Genomic DNA, 16,507 nt, shown 5'->3' on the forward strand with positions numbered 1-16,507 from the left:
TTATGTTTTTCAGTTTTATGTTCATAGATAGCAGTTTACCCATCTTTAACTCACCTGGACTTTGTTCACCTGGACTTTAGTCAGGTGAGCTTATGCCATCAAGCAGTGTCTGTACGTGAGTGAGTCAGTAAACACTTCAGTCATTATTGCTTGAACCTAACGCATGATTTTAATGAAACTTGGCCACAAGCTTCATATCTGATGCCTAACGAAGGTGTATTGACAGCATCAAAATCTGCGCTCATTAAGGGAGTCCATGAGGGGGGTTTTTTTACCCCCTCCCCCTCAAAAAAATAGGTATTTGCTCTGTTCTCCAAAACTACACACTATTTTGATGAAACTTGACCACAACCTTCGTCACCCGTGATGCACCAAAGTTTGTTCATGGCATTAATTTTTTTTAAAGTCAGGGTCTCGGGGAGTCTGCGAGGGGTTTGAGCCCCCCAAAATAGGTATTTACTCTCTTCTCAGAAACTACACACACAATTTCAACGAAACGGCCACATCTTTCATCACCCATGATGTACCTGAAGTTTGTTCACAGCATAAAAAAATCAGGGTCTAAAGGGGTCTGTGGAGGGTTTGAGTGTTGTCCAGGTGTGCTTCAGGATGTGCAGTCCTATTTTTATTGGAGGGCCTACAGAAGCTAATACAGTGACAGTAAAAGTACATCCATGTCAGAGGTAATTATGATAATAAATATAAGGATTAATGTATGAAATATATATCATCTGAATTCCCTCTTGCTTGGCCTTTCGAAGTCAGTAGGTTACGGATGAAACATTCCCTGACACTAGATTTGCTCTGCCTTGTTTATTACAGCATCAGTGAAGCAGTACTCAGTGTAATTTCGGTTTGCTGTACGAGACTTCTTTGTAAAAGAAAATTTAAAAAGACCATTTCGTTAAGGAGGTTGAAATTATCCATTGTTTTGAAGAAATAAACACAGCTAGTAAAGTGCTAGTCCACCGAGTTTTTAAACAAGCAGGAAAGGGCAGACTTATCCTCAGGCCACATTTCATTTGTTATGAAAAAAAGCATTGGGACCTCAAGGCAGTATACGGATTTCCAAGAACTTTCACTCCTCCACCAGTGGCAAATTGGTGGGCTCACTATTTTATAAAGTTTACATCTGGCCTTGCTTCTACTACCCTGTCCTATGTCTCTGTCTGTCTCTGTCTCTGTCTCTGTCTCTGTCTCTGTCTCTGTCTCTGTCTCTGTCTCTGTCTCTGTCTCTGTCTCTGTCTCTGTCTCTGTCTCTCTGTCTCTGTCTCTCTCTCTCTCTCTCTCTCTCTCTCTCTCTCTCTCTCTCTCTCTCTCTCTCTCTCTCTCTCTCTCTCTCTCTCTCTCTCTCTCTCTCTCTCTCTCTCTCTCTCTCTCTCTCTCTCTCTCTCTCTCTCTCTCTCTCTCTCTCTCTCTCTGTCTCTCCACTTCAGGTCACACAAATACTTCAAGGACTCTCAACCGCTCATCTTCCCAAAGTTTCCGCCCGGGTGCCCACCTGCCTTCATTCATCCACTAATTCTTCCAATGGTGGAATCGTCTCCCTGTGCCTGTTGTCTCATCTTCCTCATTTTAGTCTTTCAAATGTGCTGCAATCACGACCCCATGCTCTCTCCATGCACATCCATGATCTCTTCTATACGTACTGATTCTGTTCCTCTTCGGGTCGTTGTTCCTCGTTTTAGTGTCGTTGCTTCTTTCCTCCTTATGTATCCCCACCACCCCTGATACCCTTTGCTGGGCTGTAAATAAACCTGTGCAATTATCTACAACTGGATGTCGACACATGACGAACTCTGCGGAGGCGGGTGGACATGTGCACAAAGTTTCTGAGACATTTCTTCTTGAAATTTGCCCAAAGCCATCCATCTCCTATTTGAGGGGTTCTATAATGAAAGGCAGCCGATTAAGCAACCGCTCTCTACGTAATCACGAAGGGCACTTCACTCGTTCCTGATTGCTGTGTCAAGTATGCTGCCGACATTAACGGCACACACTGTGATTAATGTTCTGAACAGTGCCTTCCTGCACCACTGCCATTCCTTATGCATGATAATGGGATATGAGTGATAAATGAGGCGAAATGCATGAGGAGTTAATGAATCAGATGGGACTATTACTTGTTTACATACTGTCGAGAAAGGATTGGGGTGTTGTACTGTTAGTCCAATCATGACAATGTTTAGATGTTGTCTCATTCCGACCGTTTTGCTTGTGTAACCTACTCGGTGTAGGCTTCAGCAAAATAGTATGTTGAGTGCAGAAAGCTGCAGCCTTGAGGCAATTGAATATATTGATGGAGTGTCTTGTGTTTCCCGTTCTGCTCTGTTGATGAAAGTAACAAGAATGAGGATTCAAGAATACGTCTGATGGCAGAGTAATTTGAGATGTAATGTCTAACGCCTTTGTGACCCGGCAGGTTTACGGCTGAGCTTAGCCACTGATGGCTTGTGTCATTACTGAGTCGTTTGGCAATGGTAATGATTGTATTGACATCAAGGTAACAAGGCCAGTAGAGCTCTCAATCCTCAGGGGGTGAATCCAGGAGGGGGTATTTACAGTCGCCCAGTTTCCTGATTTAGTCACAGATGGTAAGCAGAGCAAGTGTCATAACAATGCAAGATCAGCTTGTACCTTGTCTCGATGAAAGATGGCATTGTCCGACGAGTGGATGTTCTTTGCAAAGAACATGTGCATGCTCTCATTAACATTGCATGCTTCCACACCTGACTATTTGTGGTGCTGAGTAAACAATAGTAATATTAGACTTCCTTGAACAAGCAACAGGTATGAAAAGCATGCCTGTGAATTCATGTTGTGTTGTATTATTCACAACATGTTCATGTGTTATTTGTGGTGCCCCAAAAAGATGCAATGGTTGTTGAAAGGAAGGAGGGGGTTAGTGAAATGGCTCATCACATTTTTGTTCTGTAATTTATTATAATCGTTTTTGCTGTCTTTTTCACTTCATGTGAGTGTAATGCAGCACGTTCATTAATATACAGTCGTGTTCTGAAGTGTTGGTCATGTGATGTCACGTATGGAGGGTCCAGACACCCTGCCATCGGACAAGTGTGCAATTCTGGCGGACGTGGTGACTACAAATATTAGCTAGACTGTAAACCCATCAACAGCACTATTATCCACCCACTCCTGGGCATATAGGCCTGTCGAGTGCATGGATAATTTTCAGTTTAATAAGCTCCAATCTGGTAGAATGTTGATAGACATAGTTGACAGGATGTATGGACCATTGACCAAGGAGTGTCCAACCAAGATGTATCCAGAAGTCTTCAATGATGGTGTGGGACCGGTAGGCGGGTAAGTATTTTATTGCATATGACTCGACGACACATGACCGGAAGACAAATCTCATTTTGACACAGCACACCTCTAACATGAGTACCAGCAGCACTGAAAACTCAAATTAAAGAGACGTTGGATGATCTGCTATGACGAGATGCAACTTCGAGTCACTGAAGAAAGCAATTACCAGCAAGCTTGTCCTCCATTATTACAATCTTGAGGAGTACAGGTACCCTTCACTTTGGTGCATCCCAATTTGGCCTTGGAGCTGCACTGATGCAGAACGGGCAACCTGTCGCCTATGCATAAAGAATTCTGACCTTGGCGGAGATGCGATACACAACTTCTCACGATTGCATACACGTGTCCCCAATTTGAGGTTTACATTCACACCATTGATATGATTCACTTTGAGGAGACTGACCACCCACCTTGTTCGTCTGTCGGCCTCAAACCACTCATGAATAGGATCAAGAGACTTCATAGAATGCTTCTCAGACTGCAGAAGTACATTTTTAATAATCATAAGCACATTTATTTATATACTAGCAAATACCACCCATCGCATTGCTGAAGGTAATACTAAAGGGGGGAGGGAGAAAAAGAGAGGGGAAGAGGGAGAGAGGGGTGGGGGAGAGAGAGCGGAGAGAGTGAAGAGGTGGAGGGGAAAGGAGAGAGGAGGGAGGGGGAGAGAGAGGAGGGAGGGGGAGAGAGAGGAGGGAGGGGGAGAGAGAGGAGGGAGGGGAGAGAGAGGAGGGAGGGGAGAGAGAGGAGGGAGGGGAGAGAGGAGGGAGGGGAGAGAGGAGGAAGAGGGAACCGAGGAGGGGAGGGAAAGGGAAGACAGTATGAGGTAAGAGGAAGGGAAGGCAGACGTGCGGTGGAGATTTAATTTGATTCATACTTTTTCATCCTTTAATTTTAATTTTAAATACTTTAATTCGATACATGCATCAAAATTATTCTACATAGAATAACGGTGAAGATGGAAACAAAATAATGTCTGAAATCCATTTTCTACCGTCGTACTATAAACATGGTCCGAAGACAAGCTCCCGTCCAGAGACAAACTCCTGTCCAGACAATTCTGGAGGAAAACTCCCGTCCAGACATAAATACCACCTGGATGGGTCCGGAGACAAACACTGCCCAGATGCGGCCGGAGCCAAGTTGGCCGGAGACAAACATCACTTGGACACATCCGGAGACACAATTGTCTAGACATTACCACTGTCCAGATATATCCAGAGACAGAGACAGACAGAGGGAGAGAGGGGGGAGGGCAGAATGAGAGAGGAGATGTGGGAGGAGGGTGCGGAACTGTATTGGGAGAGGGTACAGCAAGGATGGGACAGAGAGAGAGAGGTAGGGGAGTTAGCAGAGAGAATATGTTATGCTTTTTGAACAAAACACACACACACACACACACACACACACACACACACACACACACACACACACACACACACACACACACACACACACACGTGCTTGGCTGATATTGGCAATTTTTCGGGAATCGGCAGGTTGCAGTCGGTGTAATTACCAACTGCAGTACCTACTGTATACAACCCAGAAACCTTTAGTAGCTTTCACCGAAAAACAATGTGCCATTTATATCGACGTTTCAGGAATATGTTCACAAACATTGTTCTTTATAAACAGCAGCTGCGTATGATGGGTGGAAAAAAATTGGCTCGGTAATTTAGATAAATCATTAACACGGAAAATGGCTTGGAAATCAGGCGCTATTTTACAACAACTCACTCAGAATGATGGAGCACGAACCACTCGATCACGTTGATGGAGCACAAACCACTCAATCAGTGTGACGGAGCACAAACCACTCGATCAGGGTGATGGAGCATAAACCACTCGCTCAGGGTGATGGAGCACAAACCACTTGCTCAGGATGGCAGAGCATGAACCACTTGCTCAGGACGGTGGGGCACAAACCACTCGTTTGGGTGACGGAGCATGAACCACTCACTCAGGGTGATGGAGCATGAACCACTCACTCAGGGTGATGGAGCGTGAACCATTCACTCTGAATGACATGGCACGGCAAAAGCATCCACAGTGAATGAACGATTCGCTCAGAATGACGATTCGCGCAGTACCGCTATCGACAATGGGTGCTCGTCAAGTAGCTTAAGCAATCATGCAAACACTCCAATACAATGGTTGATAATGAATGGTTGACAAGGCTATCACTGCATACCATCAAAAATCCCTTTAACTTTAACCCGGTCTTCACCCTGCATGCAACAGTTAATGAAATAAAATAAATTGATGAAATAAAATGACTTTATCCACAAAAGAGTTGCTGCATAATGCAGAACAACCCTGGAGACTTCACAAAGTTCAATTGCCCGTGAAATAAACATTTCAGAAAATCTGCCATTTTGCATGCTCATCTGTGCATGTGTCACATGGTACATCAGTTCGGAATGCGCACAAACGTTATAACTTTTTTTTTTACGCCCATTTTTTTTTACCAGATTTGTTTTGATTCCCTGTTGAGCACCTTGTGAAACCCCTGCAAATATAGACACAGATCTGGCAAACGCATAGGCAGTCCCTCTGAGTGACAGGGCGTGAGGTCTAGGAATGAATGCATCAAATCACATAGCTCGATGAAGCTAGTTAATTTTGGCACGTTCCAAATTTTTTTGTTCACTCAATATATTTCTCCAAACAGCACAAAAATATGTTTCATTCTTTGAAAATTACACATTTTCTTCTGTACAGAGACATGACAGAAGTATAGAGACACCATAAATTTCTTCATTTCATCTGTATAATGCAGTTTTACTCAGTGATTTGTCCTAATGTTCGACTATTTCTTTGCAGAAACGAGTTCCTGGTTCTTGTATGACAATTAACTACGCCTCAAACCCAGGGAGCACACAAACTTTCCGATTTTCAAAGAGGACGCATTGTTGGCCATTTTAAAGGTATGATCAGCCAGCATCAAATAGCTCAGAACCTTGGCATTCTGCTTTCTACGGTCAATCAGGTGATTGTGCAATTCACCAGCGAAGGCAAGGAATCCACAGCTTCCTTTTCTAGTCGATCTGGGCCCTCAGAAAGGTGTCTTCGAGCTATCAGGTGGTCCATTGAGAAAACTCCCCGTTGCAAGGCAGCAGATGTTGCAGAGGAGGTCCAAGTTAGCTCAATAGTTGACATGTGGTACCTTCATCAACTGGGCTACTATGGGAGAGCAGCAAGGAGAAAACATCGTCTTAGACCAGCCAACATTCAAAGGAGAAAGAAGTGGGCTGACGAGATGGCCAACAGACCCTTGGAGTTTTGGCAAACTAATTTTTTCAGATGAGTCCCAATTTGCTCAATTTTCTGAGAGTGGGCACGTATGGGTCTGGAGATTTCCCAGTCAAGAGTTTTCTTTGAACCGATTGCAGCCAACTGTCAAACAAGGTCGTTTTTCAGTGATGGTGTGGGGAGAAATCTGGAGCACTAGTCGGTCAGAGTTTGTGGAGTGTATTGGCAACATCAACACTATGACACACATTTCTGTCCTTGAGGATGGCCGTCTCCCTGTCTTCTCCACTGGTCAGATGGTCAAGTACAACACTCTGTTCATGGAAAATGGAACTCCATGCCACACCGCAAAAAAGACCAAAGAATGGCAGGACAGAAATGGGATCAAGTGACTTACTTCCGTGGCCAAGTCAGTCTCTTGACATGAATCCCATTGAACACCTCTAGGCAATATTGGATCGAGCTGTGTGGAAAAATTCCAGGAAACCAACATCAAAGGGCAGAATTCCGAAACCTTTTGCATGAAGCCTGGGCAGAAATCCCACAAGAGAAAATTTTGGAACTCGTTAATTCTATGTCTGAAAGAGTAAAAGCATTGAAATCTGCAAATGGCAAGTCTACCAAATACTAGTGTATGGATTACAATGGATCAAATGTGCTTCAAATGTTAAATAAATCAATTCTTTAAAAATCATGGTGTCTATTTACTTTGGTTTGTCATTTGCATGGATGTTACCTCGGATACTTTTGTCATGTATGTGTGGAGAAGGAGGGACATAGTCTTGCTTGCTTAAAGTAAATAGGTATATCGGCTTCGTTATAAGACTCGTTATTTCTTTAAATTATCAGATTTCACTCCAGATTTTGACACTTATTTAGTCAGGACGATATCTTATCTTCAAAACCGAAATAATATTTTAATGATATTCCTTTATTAGTCCGTGAGAGTAGATCATGGAAAATCGTATCATATGATGCGCTCCAAGCTGCCAAATTAAATCACTCCAAGCTCCTAATTTGAAAACTATAGCACTTACAAAAGCGATGTATACAGCGATTCTTAGCTATGATGAACAGTCATTCGATAATATGAGTGAGGAAAGTGAAAAAAGATTATCGTTAAGAAATAGTTGCAGCCTGTTCCCAGTCAAGGCATGATTAATCAGGCCAAAAAACATGGTGGCATCAGACCCCATGGATGTTACCTAGGATATGCCTTACAACACCCCATCGAGAGCAATGACCGAGGATGCACGTGATATAGGATATAATTAAATAAGGCCGTTAATTATAATCTTCAAAAGGGGTTTTAATTAATCCAAACACCCAATTTTCACTCTGCACTTCCTTGGAATTTTCTTAGTGTGCATGCAAAGTTTCAGGCTGCTAGGTTTTATAGTGTTGGAGTTATGGTGGAGACACACTAATACACACACACACACACTCACACACACACACACACACACACACACACACACACACACACACACACACTGACATTTATTAGTAGAGATGAACATTGTGTTCCAGGTGTGTTCATGAAGTAACTCGGCCCTCGACACTATAGATAGAGTGGGATCGGCTCCAGGGTCGTTTAATTGTGCTCTGGCTTGAGGGGGAAACAATTGATCTGGTCTTTGCTTTTCATGAAGATTTTTACAAGGAAAGAATCAGCATACACATTTATTCCACCAGATATAGTTTCCGACCAACTTCCATCGTGATCTGTTGATAATAAGTAAACTCAGGGAAAAATATCATTGTGGTTGAGTTGATTTCACCTTGTGAATATGGGCATGACTTCGCCTGTGAAAGAAGGAAACCGCGTCACGAGATTCTACATACAGAATGTGAACAGCTCATTTGGTCCAGAGAGTTTTTTGCAGTGTAGTTGGATGTGGTGTAGTTGCACACTCAGTTGGGCTTGCTCGGAGAGATGTCCAAAGGACTTTTAGAGAGCTGGCAGAAACATCAGCCAGAGTACGTTGGCTTGGATATGGGCAAAGTGAGAGGATGCTTGTTCATTGGAATTCTGTGTCTGTGTATCAATCCCATTTTTTGTTTAAGTGGTCTTTGCTTCTTTATTGTTTGACAGATTTGTTTTATTTTTGGATAGATGTATTATCGTTGTTATCATCATTGTCATTGTAGCTATTTATTAGATCCCCTACCAGTTTCACTGCCCAGTTGCCCACCTGCATGGTTTGCTCTCCGTCTGTCTCTCCACCTGTCTGTCCCACCAGTGGTTTTTAAGACTTTTTTCCGATACCCTTCAACATATTCAACTGAAACTTGGTACATGGCTTTATTATCCTAAGTTACAGAACAATTTTGGGTTTCAAGACGATTTGTCAATTTTTTTTTTACAGAGTTCTGCCCTTTTTGGACTTAGAAAATATTACATCAGTGGAGGACATGTATTGCAAAGCAATTGTCACTCTTGTTATCCCTGTTTTTTTTTTAAATATCCTTATCATTCTTATTAATACTGGTGAGGGACTCGGTGAAATGGCGATGACTAAATAGTGAACGTGATTATTTGTTGATACACATCAGGTTTTTGATGTTGTAATATCGCTGACCATGTCGTGCCTCTTAGTCAGGATGGGAAGTGCATGATGAATTTGGTTTTGGAGTTTTGGGGGGTTTTTTTCATCAGAATATTTGTCAAATGTCAGCGCTCAGGCAGTTGTAGGAAATTGTTTGCACGTGTGAAACAGAAGCTGACGTAGCAAGATGGTGTGGTGCAGCATCACTCGATTTTTTTATTTTTTTATTTTTAAAGAAAAAGATGAAGTTGGGTGTCAGATTTCAAATAAACAAAGTCATAAATACATGTACGTGTATGAAAAATAGTTGCATTTACTTTATGGATTTACATCAGGACTTTTCTGTTCCTCACGACGTTACGGTACTTGCTCAGTTGACTGAAAGTGGCCATATTTCATCTTTTTTATATCAATTTGATTAAGAATTGAAAGTTTTTATTATGACGTTGAACTTCGTGTGAAAATAATCTTACACAGAAAATTTGACGCAAACCCACATGCTTAGTTTAAGCTCCGGTCCTCTCGTCAGTAAGATGTACTGATGTCGAGCAAGATGTTCTGATCTCGAGCAAGATGGCGCAGCACATGAGCATGGTCATGTGATTACCACCTTGGGATTGAGCTTGACTGCTAACTGTGTGGCTCCCTGTTATGAGCTGCTGTGTTATTTGGGTGAAACAGAGTTTCTGAGCTTTGTGGATTGAAACCTACATTTTTGGTGTTCAGCTCAAATTCCAGCCATCTTGTGCTTTGCTGTGTGCATATCCAATTGTATAGAAAATGTGAATTACAACTGCTTTAACATTTGTGTGCTACCTTCCCTGAATGCTTTGTGCAGCTGTGATGTCACTTCACACAGAAGTTACCAGATGTTGTCATTCTTTTATTTTCATGGATTGAACCACCTTTGGTGAAGTGAAACCAGGCAAAGAATATGGTCAAATATCTTAGGTGGTAATGTAACTCATCCACCGCATCTCATCTCCTCCCCTCCCCCCCCCTCCACCCCACCCTCCATCATTTTTGTTTCCTGTACAGGACGGGTACACTGGAATGTGGCGTGCAGCTTCTAGCTGTCGGTGCTGCAAGCCTGGAAGGTGCAACAGTGAGTGAAGCAATGCAAGCTCTGAACCGTCAGGATGGCTTTGTGAGACTGACTATCCGCAAAAACTTGTGGCACAGTGATACACCAACTCCTGCTCAAGGTAGGCATCACCTGGTTGATCCTTTAGCATTTGCTTGCTTTTACACTAATCTGATTATTACCACAATCTTATAGAAAATGATAATGGTGACAACAACTACTACTACTACTACTACTACTTTAATGACCCCAACTACTCTCATCTTTTTTGTGGGATCCACCAGGGAACATGTTCGGGCCAAGTATTTCATGAAATGACTGTCCAAGCCTGACATTCTAATGAAGATGATCGGAATTTGTAATTTGTTCTACATGCCGGCGATAACTCACCTAACTCTTCCCGAAGGACACCGTAGGATATTTAGCGTCTATTAACTAATGTTAGCAGGCGGGATACCCAGGTTTACCTCCAACCAAGGAAACAGCTCACATATTGATGAATTGCCCTGTCTGCTTCGCACTAGGATGATAGTTTAGAGCTGGGTCAAGATTCAAACCCAGGTTGGAGTGTAGATACCTCTAGGCTATCCAGCCAACCCTGAAAATGTTAGCTGCACAAATTTACTTCACTAACCCTTTGTTGTTTCCATTAGCCATTTTACATAAAGCGTGCCATCACCAATAGCCACACTTCCCACCTAAAGCAAAGTTGAAAGATGTCAAAAAATTCCACCAGGAATGAGCCAATATCAAATTTTGAGTTAAAAGTTTTTCCCCCCATTTTTAGCCCTGTGACCCTAAGTCCCCACCTTCTGGGGCATGAACCAGGGGTCAAATCCAAAAATTCGTTACATATTTCATGTGTTCCCCAATGTTGATTGTATATACAAAGGTTAATTTTAAAATATTTTTAAAATGTGCCCGTAATTGCATTTTCGGTATTTAACCTTTTGACTCCGCCCAGGAGGGCGGGGCCAAGAAAGTCACTGCTCTTACTTCTTATTTCTATGTGGTGATCACAACTCCCAAGTTTGGCGAATTTCTGCCGTTTAGGAGGAAATAGTGTCACAGATGGACAGACGCACAGATGGACGGACAGATAGACAGATGGAGCCGATTACAATATCCCCCTGTTTTTTTTTTTTAAGTGTGAGGATAACTGTGATATAAAGATGAACCGATTATATTTTGGGTTCAACAGGTCAAACAAAGGTCATGTGTCCTTTAAAAATAATTTTGCAGATCATAACTCGTCAGAAACATCTGATGTTTCTGAAACATCTCTCTTCCACTTCGCTCCCTTTTCTCTCTCGCACTGTCTCTCATGTGACCTTTAATTTTTCATGTGACCTTTAATTGAGATTAAATGTAACAGTGGATTGACATCTCACATGGGCAGAGGCATATCTATCCACACATTCAAAGAAAATTCTATTTTGTAGTTTCCTACATTTCTATTGGCACGTGTGTAAATTGAATTGCCGAGCAGAGAAAGTACTTATATCAATCATATAATAGCAATCTTGAAGTATATAGTGCGAGGTATTTGCAAAGACTTTGTAAATTCACTTTTTCATTTGAATGATGTTTTCTGCACAGAAATATGTCATCTCCTCTGGATAATGTAATGATATCTACAACACCTTTGCAGATTTCCAAGTCATTTTGTCAAAATTGTTCTGGCACTTGAGTACCTTTTCCATGAAATTTCAATTTTTAGGGAATTAATGTCTTTCAAACAATTTTATTCATATAAAAGGACAATTTTTTTAACTAGGTGATCATGAATGTTCTTTATAAAAGGGCATTCGTAAATGCACCACATTCCAATGTGCATGTGAAATAATCTATAAACACGGAATTGCCCATATCAGTTGTACTTAGTAGTATGCAGGATGGTTCATATATCATTTTATGCTGTGCTGGGAAATATATTCCTTTGCTAGTTGTTACGTTCATGAGGTTAGTTTGTATTGTGAATATAAACAGGAAAGTGAGGTACATATGTCATTACAACATACACAAACTGAATGCATTTTAAAAGGATTAATTAAAATAAATACATTTGATGGTTACAAAACACGTAGGCCACTCTGAAGTTTTAAACTGAACACTTGTCTCCTAATATTGTGACCTCAAATTGAAATGTCAAAAACTTGCGTTGATTTGTCTGTTTTTAACCTCGGAAAGGTATCCTCATACCTTTTGAGATCCATGTTTTTTTATGTAGTCCTTGTACAAGTTCCTCAGGAGTCCTTCCATAATGGAGAAAATAAATGTAAAAGTCAATGTGGACTCTTTAATATTAGCATCAGAATTACTTAAAGGTTTGTTTGGAGGATGGAGGAGAAAAAGCTTTGGAAAGAGAAAGTGACAAACAGGGTTTGCTTAATCAGCACAAAGGATGTGAAATAATGTGTAATTAATGCATTTTCATTAAGTGTTGCCATCTCGAGAGCATGCCTGGAATATAGAGTTTTTTCTTTTATTTTTTGTATACATAATCAAGGCTCATGGAAGAGCTAGATCACAGAACTGCAACATAACAAAAGGAACACCAGAAGGAGAAGGGGGAAATGCCAAATGCAGTGCTAAGGGAGAAAACAGATGGAGATGGCCAAACAAGGGATGCGGTTAACGATGAGAGGTAGGGGAGAACGCAACGGGTGGACAATGGTCACATAGGATATATGAATACTATACATTGGATGTACATATTGCTGTGTACAACCTTCTGTGAACACTATACAGTGGATACGTACTGTATGTATTCACATTTTCTTTGCATACTATACATTGCTTAGTAAATGGTTTCGCCATTTCTGAAAATCACTCCACATTTCATTTGCATTGTCTTTCTTCTGAAATATCACTCAATAAGTGATGTTTCAGAAGAGTACTTGATAAGAGGAAAACCAGTGCTGCAGCTTTGGCCCCAGAAGGATATTTTCCAGGGACTCAAAAATATAACCAAAAACGATGATCATAAAACCGAAAAGATGGACGTGAAAGAAAACAGATGGTTAGTGACTGTCAGACAGAACAAAGCCCAACTCTGTGAATGATATTTTTACTCCATACAGGTGCAGGTTGAAAATGGCTTCCATGTTCTTTATTTTACCTTTAAGTTTCTGCTCATATTTGCACCTCAATTGCTGAAAAAAGGGGGTAAAAGTTATAATGATAACATTAGCAAAGTTTCATCACAATGGCAATTGGTTTGCCTATTTGGCATTCTCTTCTGAATCACTGGATAATAATCATCATAATAACAACAATAATAACAACAACAATAATAATATTAGTTCCTTTACAAAGAACTTCAATGCAAGAGAAAGCCATTACACCCATCAAACAAGGCCTGTGCTATTATTTCAACCAATGATTGTTTGTCCAAACTCTATCCTTTTTATCCCCCGCCGCGTGGCGGAAGGGGGATATTGTTGTCACCCGGGTCGTCCGTCCGGCTGTCCGTCCGTCCATCCGTCCGTCCGGCTGGCTGGGCGTCAACATTTATTGCTGTGAGTGTGATAACTCATAAACTGTTCGCCATATCGATTTGAAATTTGGGTCACACATGTAGCACCTGAAAAGGAAGAACCCTATTGATTTTGGGCGTGGCCGGATCCAAGATGGCCGACTGGGGCGGCCATCTTGAAAAAAATGTTTTTTGTAATAAATGGAAAACCGCTTAACTGATTTCAATTATTTTTGATTACTACGATCCTCACCCCTGGGGAACTTTTTCCAACATGGTTTCGGCCCGCTCGGACATCCATTATGGCCACCAGGCAGCCATGTTGAGAAAAACGACGTTATCGCTATCACTATATAAAGCTGTAAGACTGTTGCTATTGAAGTTACTAGTGCGTGACCATAGGTGCATGCCAGTATGTGCAGCTTCGTTCCTTCGCTCTCGTAAACGATGACTGGATTGGGGCATTGTTTCAATTAGATCAGACCAACCGTATCATAAATGGCGATAACTTGGGAAACACCTGGGAAACATACTCAGGTCCCCAGCGTCAATTGTGACGTCATATCAAACGAAGAAGAAGAAGAATTGTGATGCCTCCTCTCTCTCGCCCCCCCTCTCTCACCCCTCTCTCTCCCTCTCTTGCCCCCCCTCTCCCCCCATAGTCTTGCCCCTCCTCTCTCGCCCTCTCTCTCGTCCCCACTCTCACCCCTCTCCCGTCCCCTCTCTCACCTCCTCTTCTCTCCCCCTCTCTTGAATTGTGATGCCCCTCTCTCTCCCTCCCCTCTCTCGCCCCCTCTCTCGCCCCCTCTCTCACCTCCTTCTCTTGCCACCCCTCTCTCCCCCCTCTCTCCCCCCTCTCCCCCCCTCTCGCCCCTCTCTCCCCCCTCTCTCTCCCTCCTCTCTCGCCCCTCTGTAAATGTATTCACAAATGTCTACCAAGCGGTCAAATGTCTACCAATGTCGAGAAACAGCGGTCGCAGACAGACACACAGACACACATACAGACAGACACACACACAGAGATTGCTGGAATTATAGATAGATGAACATTTTTGTTCTGAAAATCAATTGAACAACATGTGCATCCTAACCAACATTACAACAGACCTGTGAAGCACTACAAAATAATTCCCAATCATCACCATATCATCACACCTCCTGAAAGCACTACAACATCATTCCCAATCATCGCACCTCCAGAAAGCACTACAAGATCATTCCCAGTCATCACCATATCATCGCACCTCCTGCTGTATGCTGCTGGTAAAGGCCCGGTCACACCTTGACGTTTTAGCCAGCGATGGCAACGTATTAAAATGTATGTAAAACGCTGGCTGACGTTGAACTTTTGATGTTTTTTTTTAAAGATTCGGACGTATTCATAGCGACTTGGTCTTATGTATAACGCATTGGTAACGGACACAGAACGTTTCGTTGTGTTATAGATAACTTATACCAATGAATGCTGAACCTGTTGTCGGCCTACACAACCGATGCCCAACGATAGTCTAACTCAGGCATAGCGCGTTGCACGCATCGCCGACGATGTCGTGGCGTAGCCTATTAAAAGGCTGATGCACAACGATTCGAATCATAACTGCCGTAGAAATGGAAGGGTCAAAATCGCGGTCACACCTTGGCGATCTTGCCAGCGTATGCCGACGTAACAAAAAGTGTGTCTAAAACGTTGGGGCACGTCGAATACGGTATGGGTAAGTTTGGTATGCGCGAGTAGAACGCTAAAGCACGCTATCATACGTCGTAGTAAGTAGAGTACGTCAAGAAATTTTGAACATGTTCAAAATTTTACGACGTACTCGGCGTATGACACACGTTCCGCATGCGATGGGGATAAGTTTTACACACAATATGTGGACGCTTACACACGTCCACAAAGGCTACTTATAAGCTACTCATAAGTCGAAACACGTCGCGGTAATGTCTTTTTTACGCGAAACTTATTTCTAACTTATGTTTGACGTGCTTTGAACCAATTCTTTACGTAGTCCCAACACACATCGACGTATGTAGACGTATTCCAATGACGTCTTCCGGTCGACAAAAAAAAAAGAATGTTTCTCGCTTACAACTGCCATATCAAGACGTGTTCCCAGCGGTTTTGGGAATTGGTATATAAAAATGCTGCTCATAAAAGGGGAACCCAACAGTGTTTTCGAGTCCTCTTTGAGTCGATGTCCATGTCAGCAGTAACAGTATCAGTATCAGTATCAGTATTAGTATTAGTATTAGTAGTAGTTTGTTCATGTTGGCAGTAGTAGGTGGGTGTGAGGGGGAGGGTGTGGGTTATGATGGATCCTCCTTGCGTCCGCGTGCCCACGGGTAGGTTCATAGGCTGCCACTCAACGATTTAAATGGCTGCATCTCCACTATTGAAAGTAGACGCTTGCGCTCAACAATTGGATTTTTTTACACTCAACGACTTTAAAACGGTACCACTCAGCTATTTTCATTGTTTACAATGAACAATTTAAATTGCTGTCACTCGCCTTTGTTTTTTGTTTTTTTGTTTGTTTTTTGACGCTGGGGTTTGGAAATTTGAAACGTTTCTTCTGAACGTGTTAAAACGCTCAAACTCGACTGTTTTAAATAGACGCTGCCGATGGACAATTGGAATCATAGCCAAGCTAGACATCGAAGTGTGAACATCCTCGTCATGCCGAAGAAAAGTTTGAAGAATGCTGCAAATAAGTGTCCTGGCCGTGGCCGTGGACGCTGACGCAAGGACGATCCATTATACCGACGTCTTTCAGCCTATGAGTAACTTAAAAGTAACGTCTGTCGACGTGT

At 42.3% G+C, this 16,507-nt stretch overlaps 1 protein-coding gene across 5 annotated transcripts in view; it reads left to right on the top strand.

Annotated features, from left to right (window-relative positions):
- The window catches only part of LOC147020212 (glutamate receptor-interacting protein 2-like), a 588,802-nt gene that overhangs the window by 409,100 nt on the left and 163,195 nt on the right, over nucleotides 1-16,507 (top strand). For all 5 annotated transcript variants that reach the window (XM_085895375.1, XM_085895376.1, XM_085895372.1 and 2 more), the window contains one exon: nucleotides 10,176-10,342. In XM_085895375.1, the coding sequence (XP_085751501.1) occupies nucleotides 10,176-10,342 (167 nt within the window). The remainder of the gene's footprint in view (nucleotides 1-10,175; nucleotides 10,343-16,507) is intronic.

This window comes from Eptatretus burgeri, chromosome 9, assembly GCF_056783735.1.
Source record: "Eptatretus burgeri isolate ZD-2024b chromosome 9, Ebu_testis_v1, whole genome shotgun sequence".
NCBI classification, from domain to species: Eukaryota; Metazoa; Chordata; class Myxini; order Myxiniformes; family Myxinidae; genus Eptatretus; species Eptatretus burgeri.